General features: G+C 56.9%; 1 protein-coding gene across 1 annotated transcript in view; it reads left to right on the top strand.

Annotated features, from left to right (window-relative positions):
* Positions 1-14,919, top strand: part of MYO15A (myosin XVA) — a 46,843-nt gene extending 31,924 nt beyond the window's left edge. Inside the window, exons 50-65 of the mRNA XM_043474179.1 lie at positions 25-203; positions 725-840; positions 1,076-1,148; positions 1,431-1,503; positions 1,724-1,797; positions 2,001-2,083; positions 3,769-3,899; positions 4,889-4,983; positions 5,125-5,202; positions 5,513-5,609; positions 7,200-7,360; positions 8,354-8,487; positions 10,494-10,627; positions 10,912-11,045; positions 12,190-12,330; positions 14,368-14,919. Coding sequence (XP_043330114.1) covers positions 25-203; positions 725-840; positions 1,076-1,148; positions 1,431-1,503; positions 1,724-1,797; positions 2,001-2,083; positions 3,769-3,899; positions 4,889-4,983; positions 5,125-5,202; positions 5,513-5,609; positions 7,200-7,360; positions 8,354-8,487; positions 10,494-10,627; positions 10,912-11,045; positions 12,190-12,330; positions 14,368-14,469 — 1,805 coding nt within the window. The 3' untranslated portion in view covers positions 14,470-14,919. The remainder of the gene's footprint in view (positions 1-24; positions 204-724; positions 841-1,075; positions 1,149-1,430; positions 1,504-1,723; positions 1,798-2,000; positions 2,084-3,768; positions 3,900-4,888; positions 4,984-5,124; positions 5,203-5,512; positions 5,610-7,199; positions 7,361-8,353; positions 8,488-10,493; positions 10,628-10,911; positions 11,046-12,189; positions 12,331-14,367) is intronic.
* Positions 14,920-19,349: the final 4,430 nt, after the last annotated feature.

Genomic DNA, 19,349 nt, shown 5'->3' on the forward strand with positions numbered 1-19,349 from the left:
TGCTCAGACCCTATCCGCCCCTAGGCTGGCGGTTTGGGACCATCCACGGCCGCGTGGGCCGCTTCCCTTCTGACCTGGTGCAGCCCGCGGCTGCCCCTGACTTCCTACAGCTGCCTGCCGAGCCAGGCCGGGGCCGCGCTGCCGCCGTGGCCGCCGCCGTGGCCTCCACTGCTGCTGCACGGGAGGTGGGCCGCAGGAGGGAGGTGAGAACGTGGTGCTGGTCAGAGGAGCGGACACAGCAGTGGGGTTGGCCTGACTGTCGAGGTGGAGGGGAGTGGGGTCAACCAAGGGCAGGCCATCCTGGGACTGGGCAGCCTGGTAGGGCCAGCCAGACGTGTGACCTGAGGGATGTGAGCCGCCAGATGTGACCGGAGGTGGCTGGAGGTGTGGCCAGTCAGGTAGGATGGATGGGGTCAGTGGAAGAGTTAAGTGACCAGGCCAATGGGGCAGGACCAGCCTGGGGTGGCCAGATGGTGAATCCACTTTCAACGGGGCAGGGCCTGGTGAGTGGACCAGGATGGGTCCTATGGTGGCACAGAGCTCGCTAGGGTGAAGGGAGATAAAGTGGGAGGGATAAGGTCAGCTGGACCAGGCCATTGGGGAAGCAGTGAGGCCACATGGGGCAAGGCGGGTGGGGGCAGGCGGAGAGGGTCTGTGCACAGTCAGCCTGGGCTGGCGTTGGGCGGGCTCTGACCAGTGGGAGTAGCAGACAGCCTTCTTACAGGGCCCCCCAGTCAGAGCTGGCTCCATGGACCGTGGGGAGGATGGCCTGGCTCTTCTACCATACACAATGCTCGAGTTTGCCCAGAAGTACTTCCGAGACCCTCAGAGGAGACCCCAGTGAGTGGTGGCCCGCCCTGAGGAGGGTCCTTCTGGGGTGGCGCTTTTCCCAGCCCCCCAAGCAGGAGGCCTCAGATCTGGGAGGGAATGAGAAACCCCGGGAGGCAGGCTTGTCTGCAGCCTCTGCCTCAGGGGCCTTGCTGCCAGGTGGGCTGATGCTGGGTCCAGCACACTTCGTGTGGGAGAGGCTGTCTCAGAGGCAAGACTGATCAGTAGCATCCACTTCCCCTTGCAGGGATGGCCTCAGGCTGAAATCCAAGGAGGGTCGGGAGTCCAGAACCTTGGAGGACATGCTTTGCTTTACGAAGGTGCCCAGCCCCAGGTCCCTCTGAAATGGCCATACAAGAGTGCATCCCAGGTCCATGGGTCAAACAGCCTTGTCCTCAGTGGGACCCCCGCCACTGGGTACCCCCCGAAGGCCTGGGTTCCTCCGAAAGGAAGTGTCTCATCTTCTCAAGGGTCCACCCGCCGCCTTCTGTGGTGTGGACCCTTCTGTTGTTAAGATAGGACCTTCCCCCTCCCCTTTCCTCCCCTCCCCCTCTCCTCCCCTCTGCTTTCCTCCTGCCATGACCCAATTCCTCTCCCCACAGACCCCGCTCCAGGACTCCCTCATTGAGCTCAGTGACAGCAGCCTCAACAAGATGGCCACAGACATGTTTCTAGGTGTGGGGATGGGACAGCGGCCAGGGCCCCGGGCAAGGAGGGATGCCGCACTGTGACCCCTGGTGACCACCACCCCTTCCCTCGGATGTGGGAGGAGAGGAGGAGCCCCCTTCCCCCTACCTGCCCTAGCCATAGCCTCTGGGGGAGGGGTCCAACCCGGGGTTCCTGGTGGGCGGGCAGCTGGGAGGCCGGTGGCTGAGTGGGACAGTGTTTCCTGCAGCTGTGATGCGATTCATGGGGGATGCCCCACTGAAGGGCCAGAGTGAACTGGACGTGCTGTGCACCCTCCTGAAGGTCAGTCCAGCCCCTACAGGAGCTCCCTTGCCTGCCCATCTGTCAGCCGGGGCTGCAGCCTTTGGGGTGGGAACCATGTGGCCCAACGAGGAGTGCATCCCGCTGGTGGGGAGGGTTCTGGGGAGGGGACGCCAGGTCTGTCTTCAGGAGCCCACTGTGTTCCTGTGGGCATGTGACCTGTGACCTGGCCCGCCCTCCCACAGCTGTGCAGGGACCATGAGGTCATGCGGGACGAGTGTTACTGCCAGGTCGTGAAGCAGATCACAGACAACACCAGCACCAAGCAGTGAGTGTCCTCCCCTCCCCACCATTTCCTGCTCTGGAGGGGCCAGGTCAGCCTCCCATCTCCCAGCCTCTGCCCTCCCGACTCTCTCCTCGCCTCGTCCTCCCCTCACGCCAGAGACAGAGCACATATGTTTGAAATTGCTTGGTTTGGGACAAGCCCTTTCTGGTCTCTGAGCTTCAGTCTCCTCATCTGTCAAATGCACTGATAATGGGTGAGTCCAGGTTCTTGGTTGCAAGTGACAGGAACCCAGTAAAGTCGGGTTTAAGTAAAAGAGGGTTCAGGTAACTGAAAAGTCTAACAGAGGACTTTAGGCATAGCTGGATCTAGGTGTCATCAGGAAGCAGTCTTTCTCTGTACCCTGGACTTGTTTTTCTATGTGTTGATATTACTCCCAAGCAATATATCTTATAGACTGGCAAGATGATAGCTCTGGGGGGGCATTCCCCAGCTCAGCAATCAATCCCAGGCAAAGAAAGACTGATTCAATATTTGTAGCAAAAATCCCCAAATCCAGCCTTATTGGCCTGTCTTGGTCCCATGGGCATCCCTGAGCCAACCACAGTGGCTGGAGGATACAGAGCTCTGATTGGCTAGACCTGGGTCATGTGCCTGTTCCCAGACCAATCACCACAGCCAGAGGGAGGATGAACTCTAACTGGCCAAGCCTGGCTCCCATTTTTTATTGTTGTTCAGTTGCCAAGTCATGTCTGACTCTTTGCAACCCCATGGACTGTAGCAGGTCAGGCTTCCCTGTCCTTCACCATCTCCCAGGGTTTGCCCAAGTTCATGTCCACTGACATGAACCAGTCACTTTAGCCAGGGGCTTCAGGGTTCTAACTGGCCAGTCCTGGCTCTCATGGGTACATATGTGCATGCTAAAGTCACGTCAGTCGTGTCTGACTCTTTGTGACCCCATGGACTGTATAGCCCGCCAGGCTCCTCTGTCCATGGGATTTTCCAGGCAAGAATACTGGAGTGGGTTGCCATGCCCTCCTGCAGGGGATCTTCCGACCCAGGGATTGAACCTGCGACTCATGTCTACTGTACTGGCAGGCGGGTTCTTTACCGCTAGAGCCACCTGGGAAGTCCCCTGGCCCTCATACCCACAGGGACCTGGGGAGGGGTGGTTGGTTTCCCAAAGGAAGCCCAAGTGCTGCCCCTGGACACCAGAGGTTCCCACAAGTGAAACCCTGGAGCCAGGGCAGCATAAAGGTAAGCGTCCGTGTCTCGCACATGACTAGCACATGGCGGGGCCCAAAGCCTGTACTGCTCTTGTTAGCAGTGGGCCACCCTCCTGTCCACCTGCTCGTGTCCCCCAGGAATTTCAGAACCACTCAGCGCGTCCTCCTGCCCCTCCCACCCAGTCTTACTTGCCTCCAGCTCTGCACAGGGTCCCTGGCCCCCCTTCAGGGACCATTGCCCAGAGAGATGCCCCCCCCAGGAAGACTTGTTCTCTGTGCACATTGGGTATGTCAGGGGTTTCACCCCCTCCCTTCCCTCCCACCCTCCCTCCCACCCAGAATCCCCAACAGAATGCACCTTTGGTGTGACTCTGTGCCCACCGGCCCTGCTCTCACTGGGCAGGGGCAGGGGGCATCCTCAGGAGACGAGCCTGGCGGGTGGGGAGACTCCTGGTGTGGCTGCAGAGCAGTGGCCACTGCGATGGAGCCCGTGTGTTCTCGCAGGGACAGCTGCCAGCGAGGCTGGAGGCTGCTGTACATCGTGGCCGCCTACCACAGCTGCTCTGAGGTCCTCCAGCCGCACCTCACCCACTTCCTCCAAGACGTGAGCCGGACCCCGGGCCTGCCCTTCCAGGGTGAGGGGCGAGCAAGTGGGGACCCAGGGCCAGGGGCTTGTCTGCACCATACAACGACTGGCTGGGCAGCCAGCGGGAGGGCCTAGCCCTTCTTGCCCAGGCAGTGCTTATTAATATCAATCCTGTCCCCAAATGTTGGCGGAGGTCCCACAGGGGCTGATGCCATGGGTTGTCTGATATGATGGGGAGGATGGCATATCAGGGATGGCTTCCCGGAGGAAGTGTTGCTCTGGGTAGTGAGCACAGAGGAGGGATTTCTAGATGAGCTGAGTAGCAGGCATAAAGACCGGAGATGATGTGTGGCATGTGGAAGAGGAGGAGGAGGCGGCATGGCCCTTTCTCTGGTCTTTCAGAATCAACAAGGGTCTTGAGAGGGTGCCAAGGCTGGTGGCAGGGTCTTGGCCTTTTCTCCATGGAATTTAGAGGAAAGGGGCTGCTCCTCAGCCTCACCCAAAGTCTAGCTTCCAGAGGAACCCCTGGGTCCCCCTAGGAGAGAGGTCAGGGCCCCTGTGGTTACCGTGGCGCCATGGAGGAAATATGAGACCTCACCCTCTCTGCCTCTGAAGCCTCCTCTTTGAGTCAGTCAACAAACACCCCCGCATCAGCTCCAGGGAAGGGGGTTGAATGTGCCCCCAAACTCTTGACTTGGCCCCTCCACAGAGCGGGGCGAGGGCACTGCTTAACCAGAGAAATGGAGAAGCAGACGATGGGGTCTCTTGCATGGGGACTCGGCACAGCTGCCGGGGACGAGTCCCCAGCACCAGCTGTCTCCGGGGGCTCATGGATAACCGAGGCATGCGGGCCTCCGATGGGATGTGGGTTCGAATCCAGCTCTTGTACTCTGGCTCTTAACCTTGGGTCAGTCACTGCCCTCTGAATGGTCTCTGTGGCCTCTGGAGGGAGAGCAGCACCCCCCACAGGGGGCTTGGGGCTGGGGCCAGAGGAGCTCTTCTGCCGTGCCCCGGCCCCTCTGACCCCTGTTTCTGCAGGGATCGCCAAGGCCTGTGAGCAGAACCTGAAAAAGACGCTGCGCTTCGGCGGCCGCCTGGAGCTCCCGGGCAGCATGGAGCTGCAGGCCATGTTGGTGAGCATAGGTGGGACTTGGGGAGGGGGACGGCCTACCCAGAGACCCCTGTCCCGGCCCAGGCATGCCCATGGAGGGGACTGGGGCTAGGTGAGACCCTGGTGAGATCCCAGCCTCTCCTCTCTCCGCACCCTCCCCTAGGCTGGCCGCAGTTCCAAGAGGCAGCTCTTTCTTCTCCCCGGGGGCCTGGAGCGCCACCTTAAGATCAAGACATGCACTGTGAGTGAGGGGGTGTCTGGGGGGTGGGACCCCAAGGGTGCTGAGCCACCCCCTACCTCCCCCATGAGGCAGGACTTAGCTCTCTGTTGCAGCCCAAGCCGGAGCCTAGGGGAGGTGGGTGGCCTTCAGCTCAGAGTCAGGCTGCAAATGAGAGATGGGCCGACTCAGGACCCACAACTCCAGAAGCTGCGTCCTTCCCTGTGTGGGACTGACCCAGGGCGCGGGGAGCCTTGCCTCTGCAGTGGTGCCAGGGCGGGCTCAGGGCAGAGGTCACCTGGCTGGCCCAGCCTCTCACTTCCCCCATCCACAGGTGGCCCTGGACGTAGTGGAAGAACTTTGCGCTGAGATGGCTCTGACCCGCCCTGAGGCCTTTGACGAGTATGTCATCTTTGTTGTCACCAACCGAGGTGAGCAGCCAGAGGATGAGGCAGTCTGGGCCCACAACCCCCATCCTGACTGTGAGGCCCCGATTAGACGCTGCTTCCTCCAGGAAGCCCCCCGCCCGGGTGGAGGAGCCTCTGCACGGAGCACCCCCAGCCCTGCATCTCCCTCCCGCCACCCCACTTCGATCTGTGTGAGCTCATCTGGTCTGTCAGGCCGCGAGATGGCAGAAGACAGGGCTCCCCCAGGCCTCCATCTGCACCCCAGGGTACTCAGTAGGCCCTGCCCTCTGGGAGGGCAGGACTTAACAGGATGTGGCTCCTGAAACCCACACGTGCAAATACTTTTTCCTGCCTCCACTGTCCTCATAGCAGCCGAGAGAGCCCCACCCTCAGCCTCACCTGGCCCTTCTCCATGAGGCCAAATCCTTTCCCCCTGCAGCCCACCTGCTCTAGGCCATGGCTGAGCTTCTGCCACCAGCCGGTCAGTCCCACCCAACTCCAGCTAACTCTCGGGCTGCTCAGCTCTGAACCACACGTCATCAGCCCTGCCTGAGTCCAGCACAACATAGGCGGTGGAGAAGGCAGTAACAAAATAATCTTAGTAAGGGAGTTCACGAAGCAGGGGTGACAGCTGAAAGCACTTAATCCTATAAACGATCCCACCAGGACCCCATAAAATGAAATGTGTTGTCCTTCCCATTTACAGATGGGAAAACCAAGGCCCAGGGAGCCTGTGTTAGTCTCTTGTTGCTGCCATAACAAATCTCTCGGTGACTTCAAATAGCACATGTGTATGACCTTATGGTTCTGCAAGTCAGAATGCTGAGTCCTTCTGAGACTCTAGGAGCCTGTTTCTTCCTTTTTCCAGCTTCTGGAGGCACCCAAGTCCCTTGGCTCATGGCCCCTTCCTCCATCTTCAAAGCTCGCAGCGTAGCCTCTTCCAGTCTCTTCCTGTGACCCTCCTGCCTCCTTCTCATAGGCCCCTCGAGACTATGCTGGGTCCACTTGGGTCCCTGTGATTATCTCCCCTCTCAAGACCCTTAATCACACTCCACGTCTCCTCTCCATGAAGATGTGCATTCACAGAAGGTGGGGATTAGGAGGGGAGCATTTTGAGGTCAGGCTGTTTCTCAGCCTGCCACGGAGCCCAAGGGACTTGCCCAAGGTCAGAGCCAGAACTTTATCATCATGCCACACCCCTCTTTTCAGTGAAATTTTTCAAAGGTGTGGGACAGGGAACAGAAATGTCACTTCAAGAAATAAAAACTTGAGGCCGAGACCCACTCAGTGCCAGACCCCCATCTTCCCCTCACCCCCGGGAGCCCAGCAGGGATCTCCCCATAGGAGTCCTACAGAAAGGTGCCCACAGGACCTGAGGCCTCTTGTGCTTCTCCGGGTGCAGCCTCCTCTGCAGAGGGGAGAGAGGCTGGGTGTTCTCTGAGCAGCACCTGGGCGGGGCACCTCCCTAGGCCCAGGTGAGCTGAGCTTTGAGTCGGCGTTATTTCCACCTGGGAGCACAACTTCCACAAATCAGGGCCCCCCATCCTGTTCACCAAGGATACTGTGCCCCCGAGCAGAGAGGGGGCTCGCCACGTCTGCCCCCGCTCCCTGCAGGCCAGCACGTGTGTCCGCTCAGCCGGCGCGCCTACATCCTGGACGTGGCCTCGGAGATGGCACAGGTGGACGGCGGCTACGCACTGTGGTTCCGGCGTGTGCTCTGGGACCAGCCGCTCAAATTCGACAACGAGCTCTATGTGACCATGCACTACAACCAGGTCTGCACGTGTGGCCGCTCTGAGGCTCCGGAACCTCTGGGCTCCCCCGGGCTTGGCATCTGAGGCCTTCATGATTCCAGCCCTGAGGCCTCTGGTTCCCATGTGGGCGTGTCCGTGTCACCCTCACTTCCTAATTCGCAGGCCTCTGTCACCCGGGCCAGCCCGCTCTTCCTGTGTCGCTGCTGGTCCAGGCCCCTCCAGCCAGGCTGCTCAGACAACACGTTTTCAGGCCGTTCTGACCTCTTTCCTCCTGCTCTCCTCCAGCGCTGAGTGCCTCACCTGTCCCGTGCTCAGTAGCATTGTTTTTTGTTTTTTAATATTTATTTATTTGACTATGTCGGGTCTTAGTTTCAGCCTGCAGGCTTAGTTCTGATGAGGCATGTGGGATCTTAACTCCCCGACCAGGGATTGAACCTGTGTCTCCCGACTTGGAAGGCAGATTCTTAAACACTAGACCAGAAGGGAAGTCCCCTGCTATGAAGCTTTGCCCGGCCTTTTCACATTAGGGTGCTGTCACTCCCCTTTTGGACTAGGTCATCTCAGTCAGGGTGATGGTCCTGACAAAGTCGGGGTCTCCCTCGTATGCGGACCCTTGCAGACGCGCTGGGTAGAGACAGCGTGCTTCTCAGAAGCTGGGGCCCCTTTGGGCCCAGCTGTGGCCATTCTGTGTCCAAGGCCTGTCACTGGGCTCTTGTGTCTGTGGGCCAGCCAGCAGCACCCCTGGGACTTGTGGAAACATGACCCGTGGGTCCTGCACTCTGCAGAGCAGGGGCCAGTGCTTCCCCAGTTCCTGTGGCTTCCAAGCCACGGTCCTCCCCGCTCATCATCCAGGTGCTTCTGTCACTGCTCCCCGAAGCCCAGGAAAGTGACCGCCAACCCCGCCCAGAAGTGAGACCCTGGCATGGCTCAGCATCTGTGTCCAGACCTCCCCGGTTGTGTGCCTGGCGCCTGGCCTCCTGCAGCCCCTCACCTACATTCTTCCCGCCCCTGTAGGTGCTGCCTGACTACCTGAAGGGCCTTTTCAGCACCGTGCCGGCTGGCCAGCCCAGCGAGCAGCAGCTGCAGCAGGTGTCCAAGCTGGCTGCGCTGCAGCACCGGGCCAAGGACCACTTCTACCTGCCCAGCGTGTGAGCACACACCCAGCCCTGCCCCACCCCTGAGCTGCCCACCCCCCCTCAGCCCAGCCCGTCCATCTAGGACCCTGCCTCCCAGCAGGACAGGTCACTTCCAACTGGTATTAATAGCTCAGAGAAAACGAATGATAAAATGCATTCAGGATACACAAACTGTGGCCCAGGAAGTATACATGGCCCTGCAGAGAGCGTTGGCCACAGGAATGTCCACTGTGATGGCATCGACAATCTCCAACAGCAGAGGATTCCTTAAATTGTGGGGTGTCAGGTGGCCTTTAAACTGATGTTCTCGAAGTGATGGGACTTCGGTTGTCCCTACACTCTCCAACTTTCTCCTCTTGAAACTCGGGCCCCAAAGAGCTTCTGTGTCTGTGGGTCGTATCTATCGATATATTTACACTATTTGAAATGAAACCAGAAAGAACTTAAAATACTGATTTATTAATGAAAAACAAGGACACTACATATTAATGTTAAGATAAATGTGGACATATGATAATTATAATACAAATAGTGTAAGGTAACATTACGTGTTAATATAAATAAGTCATGAAAACACAAGTGTATTTTCCCAAGAGCTCCAGTGAGAGCAGCTGTACTGCTTCTCCCTTTGCAAATCTCTGTACCATCTGGCTTAATAGCTGACAGCTGGATGCCCATCCCTGCTTCTCGGTCAGTCTGTTGTGACTGCACAGGTCATGCGGTCTCTGCACCTGCACTTGTGAGAGAACGAGGGGGAGGCAGATGACCGCTCAGATTGTTACGGAAGTGACTTTGCCCTCCCAGCCCCTCGACCACACTTTGAGAGCCCCTGCTGTGAATAACCGGAGAAGGCAATGGCACCCCACTCCAGTACTCTTGCCTGGAAAATACCAGGGACGGAGAAGCCTGGTAGGCTGCAGTCCATGGGGTCACTAAGAGTCGGGCACAACTGAGTGACTTCACTTTCACTTTTCACTTTCATGCATTGGAGAAGGAAATGGCAACCCACTCCAGTATTCTTGCCTAGAGAATCCCAGGGACAGAGGAGCCTGGTGGGCTGCCGTCTATGAGGTCGCACAGAGTCGGACACGACTGAAGCGACTTAGCAGCAGCTGTGAATAACTGTAAGAAAGGCAAGTGTGTGGACAGGGTTTGTCCCACTGTAAGGGTGCAACACTTACACCCTTCTGATGCTATGATGTAAGGGAAAGTGGAGGAAGCACATACAGGTGTCACCCAGGCCGGGATGGAGACAGCTGTGGCGCCCTTACTCTTTCTGTGGCATCTGCACATGTCGCCTCTGCAGATGCCCCAAACTGCACTCTAATGTCCCCTCTTGCAGATGAGCAAACTGAGCCCCAGAGACAGGATATGGCTTCCCTAGGCTGGGGCAACCAGGATTCAGACCTGGGGAGGCTGGGTCCAGAGGCCAGGCTCTTACCCAGCAGTGCAGAGAAGGAAAGATGTAGCCCAGAGAGTCTTTTAGGGGTTCCCCTGACATCCCTCCCGTCCCCAGTGTGCAGCCCAGACTGGTACTTGTTGGTATTTTTCAGATGTCCTGAGGCCAGGGCTGCCTTAGGGCAGCCAGCATATGGTCAGGGGAGGCCTGGACAGGTGGGAGTTGAGGGTCCTGGGGGCCATCTGGAGCCCACTGCTCTGCTCTGCTGATCATTGCTGGGGGTTGCTTTGCTGTCCTGATGTTTCCCCCACCCTGTGCTCCCTTCTCACCCCTCTGACCTGGGCTATTCCCCAGGGGGTGGGGGCTACAAAGGACGAACCCATGAGGGGTCACTGTATGACCTTGGATGAGCTGGTGAACTCCTCAGAGCCTGCGTTCCCTTGTCAGCAAACAAGGAGCCCGCTGGTGTTGGCCAGCGGTTACTGAGCACGTGCTGTGTGCCCAGCCCCGCTTGTACCACCGTCTGTCCCCACCCTGTCGTCCGCATTCCCCCAGCGTTCAGCCGTAAGGAGGTTTGGTGGAACCCCTGATGGTCAGCCGGCTTTTCCCTGCCTGCCAGGCGGGAGGCCCAGGGGTACATTCCGGCCCAGCTGTACCGCACCGAGGCCAGCTCGACGTGGCTCCGCCTGCTTGGCCAGCACCGGCAGCAGGTGCAGGCGCTCAGCCCCCACCAGGCCCGTGCCCAGTTTCTGGGTGAGAAGGAGTTGGGCTGGGGAGGGAGTCGTGGGGGCCTGGCTGAGGAGGGTGGTGAGGAGGCCTTTTCCTTTGTACAAAAGTATCTTTGGTGTCAGGTTTCTAAAGGCCTTCCAAGGCCCCACCTAGACTGGGGGGCCCAGCGGGGATGGAGGGAGGTCCAGGGTGGGCAGCAGCACTGGCAGGAGGAGCACCGGGCTGGGGGTTCCTGTGCTGGATGGGCTGTGGAGGGAGGGGTGGGCTAATGCACTGATGAGCCCTGGTCGCCTGACCACCACCCCCAGGCCTCCTCAGCGCCTCGCCCATGTTCGGCTCCTCCTTCTTCCTGGTCCAGAGCTGTAGCACCGCGGCTGTGCCAGCCCCCTGCATCCTCGCTGTCAACCAGAACGGCCTCAACTTCCTCAGCACTGAGACCCACGTGAGTGGCTCAGCCCAGCCCCGCCCCGCCCCGCCCCCCAGGGACATCCAGCTCCACTGCTCACACCTGCGTGACCTTGGGCGAGGCTCCGCCCCCTTCTTCCTCACCTGGGACGATGACGCAGGCTGTTGTCCTGGCGAAACAGGTGAAGCACACCGACCCGAAAAGCCTGTGTGGCTCTACTGGAGCCTCAGCCAAGAAACCATTTCCATGGGTCTGGCCGCCGGATGACCAAGATCAAGGTGCCGGCAGGGTTGGCTTCCTCTGAGACCTCCCTCCTTGCTTGTAGATGGCCATCCTGGCTGAGCCCTCATATGGCACTTTCTCTGGGGTCCGTGAATCCCAAGGTCCTCTTCTCATAAGGACTGGTGGGATGGGAGCCCACCATAGCCTGACTCCCCTCTTCAAAGACCTGTCTCCAGGTTCTGAGGGGGTGGGTCAGGATTTGGGGACACAATGCAGTCCAGACCAAAAGGGACCTGCTACCCCCATTCTTAGTTCTTCTTCAGGGATTGGACCTTGACATGAGGGCTCCAGGGCAAGTGGCTTGTATGGAAACAGTGGAGCGAGGAAGGGAGACCAGGAGGAGGTCACAGCCCAGGGGACACAGCCGGGGTGGGGCCTGTGAGAGCATTTAGGTTCCCACTGTGGGCACGGGGACTCAGTCCAGCGGGGAGCACCAGTCTCAGAGGACGCTCTGTTCTGTGGGTGGGAATGCTGGGGTGTCTGTCTGCTGTGTCCATCTGTCACAAGGGGCCGCTGGCTCTCATCGCTCTGGTTTCTCCTGGGGTGAGCCAGGGAAGCTCTGCATTAGCTCCTGGGGCCAGAAAGAATGCTCCTGGCCAGAGGGGTGGGTGTGAAGGGGTGGGAAGGTCAGGGTACACCGGCATTACCTGGAGCTCAAGCATTTAGAGTGGTGCCTGGTATGCTGCACACGTGTGCGTCATTGTTGAAGTAATGTCACAGATGAGACACTGAGGTCCAGAGAGGTAAAGCTGCTTGCCCTGGGTCACACAGCCAGTCACTGGGGGACGAGTACTTGAACCGGGGTGTCGTGCCCCCTGCGTATCTGTCCCTTAGGGCAGGGGTACCAGTAGGTGAGACTGTCCCACCCCCAAGCCCGTCTGCTCCCCATCCCCCCCAGGAGCTGATGGTGAAGTTCCCCCTGAAGGAGATCCAGTCGACGCGGACCCAGCGGCCCACAGCCGGCTCCAGCTGCCCCTATGTGGAGGTCGCACTCGGGGACGTCACTGCCCAGCACACTGTGCAGCTGCAGCTGGAGCAGGTGGGCCCCCGGGGGGTTGCCCAGCCCCCCACTCCCGAATTCTGCACACTAGGCTCTCCTCGGCCCAGCCAAGTTCTGGGGAGCATCCAGCCCAGCGCAGGGGACAGAGCTAAGCCCATACTACACAGACCTGCCGGTTTCAAGGTGGTCTTGGAGAGGCATCTTGATGGTGGGATCCTAGAAATGAGGGCCCAGATTGTTTGCAGAAGAATAAGGTGTTCGATGGGAAACTGGGGAGGTCCTAACTGTCCTTGAATATAAAGCTGAGAACCTGGGCCCTCCTCCCGAGGGCACTTGGGAGCCATAGAAGGTTGCTAGGAGGGCAGGGACATGGGCAGTTCACCTGGGCTAAGGCTTGGAGGCTGGACTGTGGGGCCGGGGCTTGACAGATGGAGAGTGGGGTTTCCCTGTCCTGGGCCTTCTCCCTTTGCAGCACCCGTGGGTGCTCCTCAAAAGCCAAGTCCTCTATGTCAGCCAGTTCCACGTCCCATAGCCCCCAGGGTAGGGCCAGACCAGTGTTCTCACCTGCTGGAGAGGGGGCTGAGGTCCAGAGAAGGGGCTGAATGGGGCTCGGCCCACCTGTCTGTCCTTGCCAGCCCACTGCACCCCTCAAGATGTGGGCCCAGAACTCCCCCACCCCAAGCCAGGGCCTGCATTAGTTGGGCTGCTTTCCAGGGCACGAGACAGGGGCTCCCACCACCCTAGCCCTGCCCCTGAGGGTCAAGGCCAGAGCATGACCCCTTGCCACCCCCCACCACCCCTGCCATGTTCCTTGGGGAGCCTGTGACTGGGGATCAGTCTGCTTCCCACCACCCCCCAGTCCCGTTCCCGCTGAGGTCACCCTGATCCTGGCCTCACCTGGACTCAGCCTGTTTCCTGGACTCCCCCAGAGACCCCACCTCTTCGGACCTGCCCATCTGTTGCTTTCTGGGCCCTTTATGGAGCCCCCTCCCCTGGACGACCTCTTAACTGGTGCAAGGCCGGGACCTCCCCCCAGGACCCCTCTGCCCTAAGGCTTCCACAGCTGCTCTGCAAGACAGCCTCCTATTTCTCTCTCCCTCAGTGTCATTCTTGGAGGCCAATAGGCCTCTGCCCTCACCTCCAACCCTCGCAGACCCTTGGGCCCCAACCCAGCAGTCCTTCTCGTCCCTACCCCCTCCTCTTTTTACCTCTGTGATCTCAGCTCCCCTGACCCCTTGTCCCCTCCCTGCCCCAGAACACCCTCCCATTGCACTCGCTGTCCCCTCTGCCTGGGACACGCTCCCCCTGTATCACAGGGCTTCTTCCCTCCCTTTATTCCAGTTTCAGCACAAACATCACCTCCTAGAAGCCTCCCCTGATCCTCCTGATAATTCACTCTCTCTGCCTCAGTAGGTCTCATATGGCTTGGAAGTCACTTTATTATTGGTTCTCAGGTTGTCCATCTCCCCATTAGAACGTGAGCCCCAAGAGGGCCAGGCTGTGTCCACATGGTGTCCATAGCACAGCGCCCAGTGTGTAGTGGATGCTTAGGAAGTGGCTGGATGGAGGAGGAGGAGGAGGAAGAGGCAGTCTTTCTGGCTTCTCCACTTGGTTGCAGCATCCCCCTCCCCCTGCCCACGGGAGCCCTGAGGCTGGGGCCCAGTTCATTCTAGGCCGTGGGTACCAGGTGTTAACCGTGGCAGCTCATTTATTGACAGGGCTAATAGTTTTTAAATGTGAAGGATTTACATATCGTGAAGTCTCATGTCATCCTCACCACGGCCCTGTGAGGCAGGCCCTGGGAAACCGAGACCCCAGGGGCAAGGCCGCTGAGGGTGATGGAGGTGCAATAAGTGGCCCAGGTTACATGCAGCAGAGCTGGTGAATGCATGGGTCTCCACCTGGCTCATCCCTTCCCACCTGCAGCTCAGAATTCCTTTCCAGCTGCCAGAGCTTTTCCTGGGGCCCTGAGGAGGTGGGGATGAGGGTGGGGCCCCAGTACTGGGAGAGTCTGGCCTCCACCTCTCTCCCAGCCATGGGAGAGCTGGGGAGTGCTGACTCACGTCTGTCCTGCAGGGCCTGGAGCTGTGTCGAGTGGTGGCCGTACATGTGGAGAACCTGCTCAGTGCCCGCGAGAAGCGGCTCACGCTGCCCCCCAGCGAGATCACATTACTCTGATCCAACCCCCAGGCCCCCTCTGGCAGGAGGCTGGCTGTGTGGTCCCAGGGGAGCTATCGGGTCAGAACCTTAGGGGAGACCAAGAGGCAGGAGGTGGAGAAGCCCAAGTCCCCAGGAACCTGAGAAGACCAACTGAGAGTTGGGATGGAGTTACAGCATGCAAACCTGGGGTCAGATAGCCGGAGGAACCTCCAAAGACTGACCAATGGGCCCTCCTGCCACCTATCACTGTGGCCCTGCCCTGACCCCTGCTGCGGCATGGTAGCCCCACACCAGAAGCCTAGGCAAACTGAACCTGCTTTTGCTTCTCCTGGGGTCTGATGTTCAAATCTGCTCCATCTCCCTGTCCTAGCCCCTCATTTGTCCTCCCCCCCATCCCAGGTGCCCTCTGTACTGCTGCTGAGCTTGGATTCATGGCTCTTGGTCATTTCAGTGCAAATAAAAGGTTCATCTGGCAGCCTTTTCTCATATAGTTGTTGTTGTTCAGTCACTCAGTCATGTTTGACTCTTTGCGACCCCATGGACTGCAGCATGCCAGGCTTCCCTATCCATTACCAACTCCCGGAGCTTACTCAAACTCATGTCCATTGAGTCAGTGATACCATCCAACCATCTCATCCTCTGTTGTCCCCTTCTCCTCCCGCCTTCAATCTTTCCAAGCATCAGGGTCTTTTCCAGTGAGTCAGTTCTTTGCATCAGATGGCCAAAGGATTAGAGTTTCAGCTTCAGCATCAGTCCTCCCAATGAATATTCAAGACTGATTTCCTTTACGATTGACTGAATGGATCTCCTTGCTGTCCAAGGGGCTCTCAAGAGTCTTCTCCAATACCACAGTTCAAAAGCATCAATTCTTCGGCGCTCAGCTTTCTTTATAGTCCAACTCTCACATCTATACATGACTATTGGAAAAACCATACCTTTGACCAGACAGATCTTGTTGGCAAAGTAATGTCTCTGCTTTTTAATATGCTGTTTAGGTTGGGCTTCCCTTGTGGCTCAGCTGGTAAAGAATCCGCCTGCAACGTGGGAGACCTGGGTTCGATCCCTGGGTTGGGAAGATCCCCTGGAGAAGGGAAAGGCTACCCACTCCAGTATTCTGGCCTGGAGAATTCCATGGACTATACAGTTCATGTGGTCACAAAGAGTTGGACATGACTGAGCAACTTTCACTTCACTTTCTAGGTTGGTCATAGCTTTTCTTCCAAGGAGCAAGCATCTTTTAATTTCATGGCTGCAGTGATGTTGCACCCCGCCAAAATAAAGTCTGTCACTGTTTCCATTGTTTCCCCATCTCTTTGCCATGAAGTGATGGGACTGGATACCATGATCTTAGTTTTCTGAATGAGTTTTAAGCCAACTTTTTCACTCTCCTCTTTCACTTTTATCAAGAGGCTCTTTAGTTCTTCTTCGCTTTCTGCCATAAGGTTAGTGTCATCTGCGTATCTGAGGTTATTGATATTTCTCCTGGCAATCTTGATTCCAGCTTGTGCTTCATCCGGCCTGGCATTTCACGTGATATACTCTGCATATAAGTTAAATAAGCAGAGTGACAATATACAACCTTGACATACTCCCTTCCCAATTTGGAACCAGTCTATTTTTCCATGTCTGGTTCTAACTGTTGCTTCTTGACTTGCATACAGATTTCTCAGGAGGCAGGTCAGGTGGTCTGGTATTCCCATCTCTTGAAGAATTTTCCACAGTTTGTTGTGATCCACACAGTCAGAGGCTTTGGTGTAGTCAATAAAGCAGAAGTAGATGTTTTTCTGGAACTCTCTTGCTTTTTTGATGATCCGACAGATGTTGGCAATTTGATCTCTGGTTCTTCTGCCTTTTCTAAATCCAGCTTGAACGTCTGGAAGTTCTTGGTTCACGTACTGTTGAAGAGTAGCTTGGAGAATTTTGACATTACTTTGCTAGCGTGTGAGATGAGTGTTTCCCCATCTATTTGCCATGAAGTGATGGGACTGATGCCATGATCTTAGTTTTCTGAATGTTGAGTTTTAAGCCAACTTCTTCACTCTTCTCTTTCACATTCATCAAGAGGCTCTTTGGTTTCTCTTTGCTTTCTGCCATAAGGTTGGTGTCATCTGCATATCTGAGGTTATTGATATTTCTCTCCGCAATCTTAATTCCAGCTTGTGCTTCATCCAGCCCAGCTTTTTTTTTTTTTTTTAGTTCTACAAGTTTATTGCTACCAACCCATCTCCCTCCACCCTCGTGCACACATGCTCAGTCATGTAACCCCATGGACTGCAGCCCACCAGGCTCCTCTGTCCATGGACTTTTCCAGTCAAGAATACTGGAGTGGGTTGCCATTTCCTTCTCCACCAGCCCTGCATTTTGCATGATGTACTCTGCACGTAAGTTAAATAAACAGGGTGACAATATACAGCCTTGACATATTCCTTTCCCAATGTGGAACTAGTTCATTGTTCCATGTCCAGTTCTAACTGTTGCTTCTTGACCTGAGTACAGATTTCTCAGGAGGCAGGTAAGGTGTTCTGGTATTGCCATCTCTTGAAGAATTTTCTACAGTTTGTTGTGATCCACACAGTCAAAGGCTTTAGCATAGTCAATAAAGCAAATGTTTTTTTGGAATTCTGTGTATTCTTTTCTGGAATACGGTTGTTGAGTGGAAACTGTTGTTGAGTTGGAAAATGAGCCTGAGGGAGGCGGCAGGAGTCGGAAGCCCAGTTATGCTCCTGAACAGAGCTGTCAGCAGAGACATCCATCCTTACCTCTCCCTGTAGGGCCCTGTCTCCCAACCTTGCCCCACTTTGGGTAGTCCCAACCCCAGGTCCTTGTCATGGGATGGGTCACACAAGACTTGAGAGTGGTATAGTAGAAGGGGAGATGTCCCACATGTCAGTGGCTGAGGAGGCAGAAGTCTGGGAAAAGGCTTCCCAGAGAATGGGATGTTGGGGTTGGGTTTTGAAGGATAAGTAGGAGTTTGCTAGGAATAGATGGAGGAGAGGAAAATGAATATTCTAAACAGAGAAAATAGTGTTTACTCCTTACTGTATCCTTCAAAGCTTAGGACAATGCCTAACACAGAGTAGGTGCTTACAAAATATGTCACATGAATGAAAGAACTGAATGAATGTTGATGGAGAGTGCTAGTGCTTTGAGGAACTTGTTGGGGAGTGGAGCACTAGGCTTGGGAGAGGAAGACTGAAGGGGTGTGTGGGGTCATAATTGGCTGGAGCCATAGTGTCAGAGGAAGGATTTATTTATTCATTCAGTAGCTATTAAGCATCCACTGCATACTAGGCAAATGCCAGGCACTGGGAGTTGGTCACAGTCGCTCATAGTTAGTGGCTCTGCCCAGGTGAAAGGTCTCTTGGGTTGTAGAATGCAAGCATGCCATGTGAGTGAGGCCCCAGCTGAAGTGCATGGAACAGGGAGGAGCCTCCGGGCCCATCCCAGGGCACACTGCAGATTCATGTGCTGGGTGGTCACAGGTCTGAGTTGTGAGAGGTTTGTCACACAGAATCAGATAACCAGAACACCGGAGCTTTGGAATTTCAGGATATGGGCCTTAAGGGTGAGGCTCCTGTTTTTTCAGCTCTTCTGGTGCTTCCATGGTTGCAGCAGCAGGTCGAGCCCTTGTCAGAGCTAACGACCCCAAGAGGTAGAGTGGGAAAACTCAGGGGTGGCAGGAGAGTCAGACCCCTCTGTGTCCCCCAGACCCAGGAAGACAGGAACTCTAGGAGGTCATGGGGAGAGCAAGAACCGAAGGAATCCAGCCCCGGGTGCCCGGCCTGGTGTGGGATGAGAACAGGAGACACATCTGGGAGGCCTGGGAGCCTGATACTCTGTCCTGTCTTCGTGGGGTAACTGAGACCCCAGAGGTAAAAGGGGCCACCAATTGGCCTGGCCTAGAGGCAAACACCGGAGAAGGCAATGGCAACCCACTCCAGTGTTCTTGCCTGGAGAATCCCAGGGACGGGGAAGCCTGGTGGGCTGCCGTCTATGGGGTCGCACAGAGTCGGACATGACTGAAGCGACTTAGCAGCAGCAGCAGCAGCAGAGGCAAACACAGGGAGTCTCGTTCCAGAGCTTTTCACTTCCCACTGAGGCTCATATGAGAGACAGGAAGGCCCTGGCTGCAGAGCATGGGAAAACCACCCTGAGGGGGTGTCTGGGAGCCCTGGAAGAGGAGGTGACTCCCACGTTTGCCCAGTGAGTGGAGCACTGGGGGGCTCTGGCAGGACTTTCTGAAGACTGAGGTAGTGAACTCCCTACCACCAGGTGTGTGAGCAGAGTCCGATGCCCCCTCTTGGAGGGTGGTTGAGAGGTGGGTGCTGGGCTTCTAAAGGGCCTGAGCCCTTGCAGCCACACTGCCAGTATGCAGGTAAAGGGGCCCTACCCAAGCCATCACCTAGAATGGCCCAGACAGGACTGGAGCCCAAGCCTAGCTCCCTGGCCAGTGGCCTTGCCCACTGGCCACCTTCTCACCACGTGCAGCTACCTTCTTGCCACTATTACAGGCAATGCCCACCAGCTCGGGTCAGAAAAGGGCAGGAGCCATTCCCTACAGGCTCCGTGCCTGTCCTGTCTCCCTTACACCTGCTGCTGCTCGCAAGGGGGTTAGAGCCACAGTCCCAGGTGTCCAGGCCTTCCCATCCCACTGGCCCTGCTGGCCTGGCCTTGCCAAGTTACCCCACGACAGGCCCCACTTCCCAGCAGAGACCGTTAGGCCCTCAGTTTAGGACGTGCAAACAGGCCCAAAATGGAGGCCAGTAGTCCTCTCTGCTTAACGGACAGGATATGGGACTGCATCTCATCCGCGCACCCACCGCACGTGTGGGCACTGATGTCACTCCCGCCTCCAGAGCTTGTCGGGGTCCTAAGCCGGAGGTAATGGTTCAAAAACA

This window comes from Cervus canadensis, chromosome 1 (genome assembly GCF_019320065.1).
Source record: "Cervus canadensis isolate Bull #8, Minnesota chromosome 1, ASM1932006v1, whole genome shotgun sequence".
Lineage (NCBI taxonomy): Eukaryota > Metazoa > Chordata > Mammalia > Artiodactyla > Cervidae > Cervus > Cervus canadensis.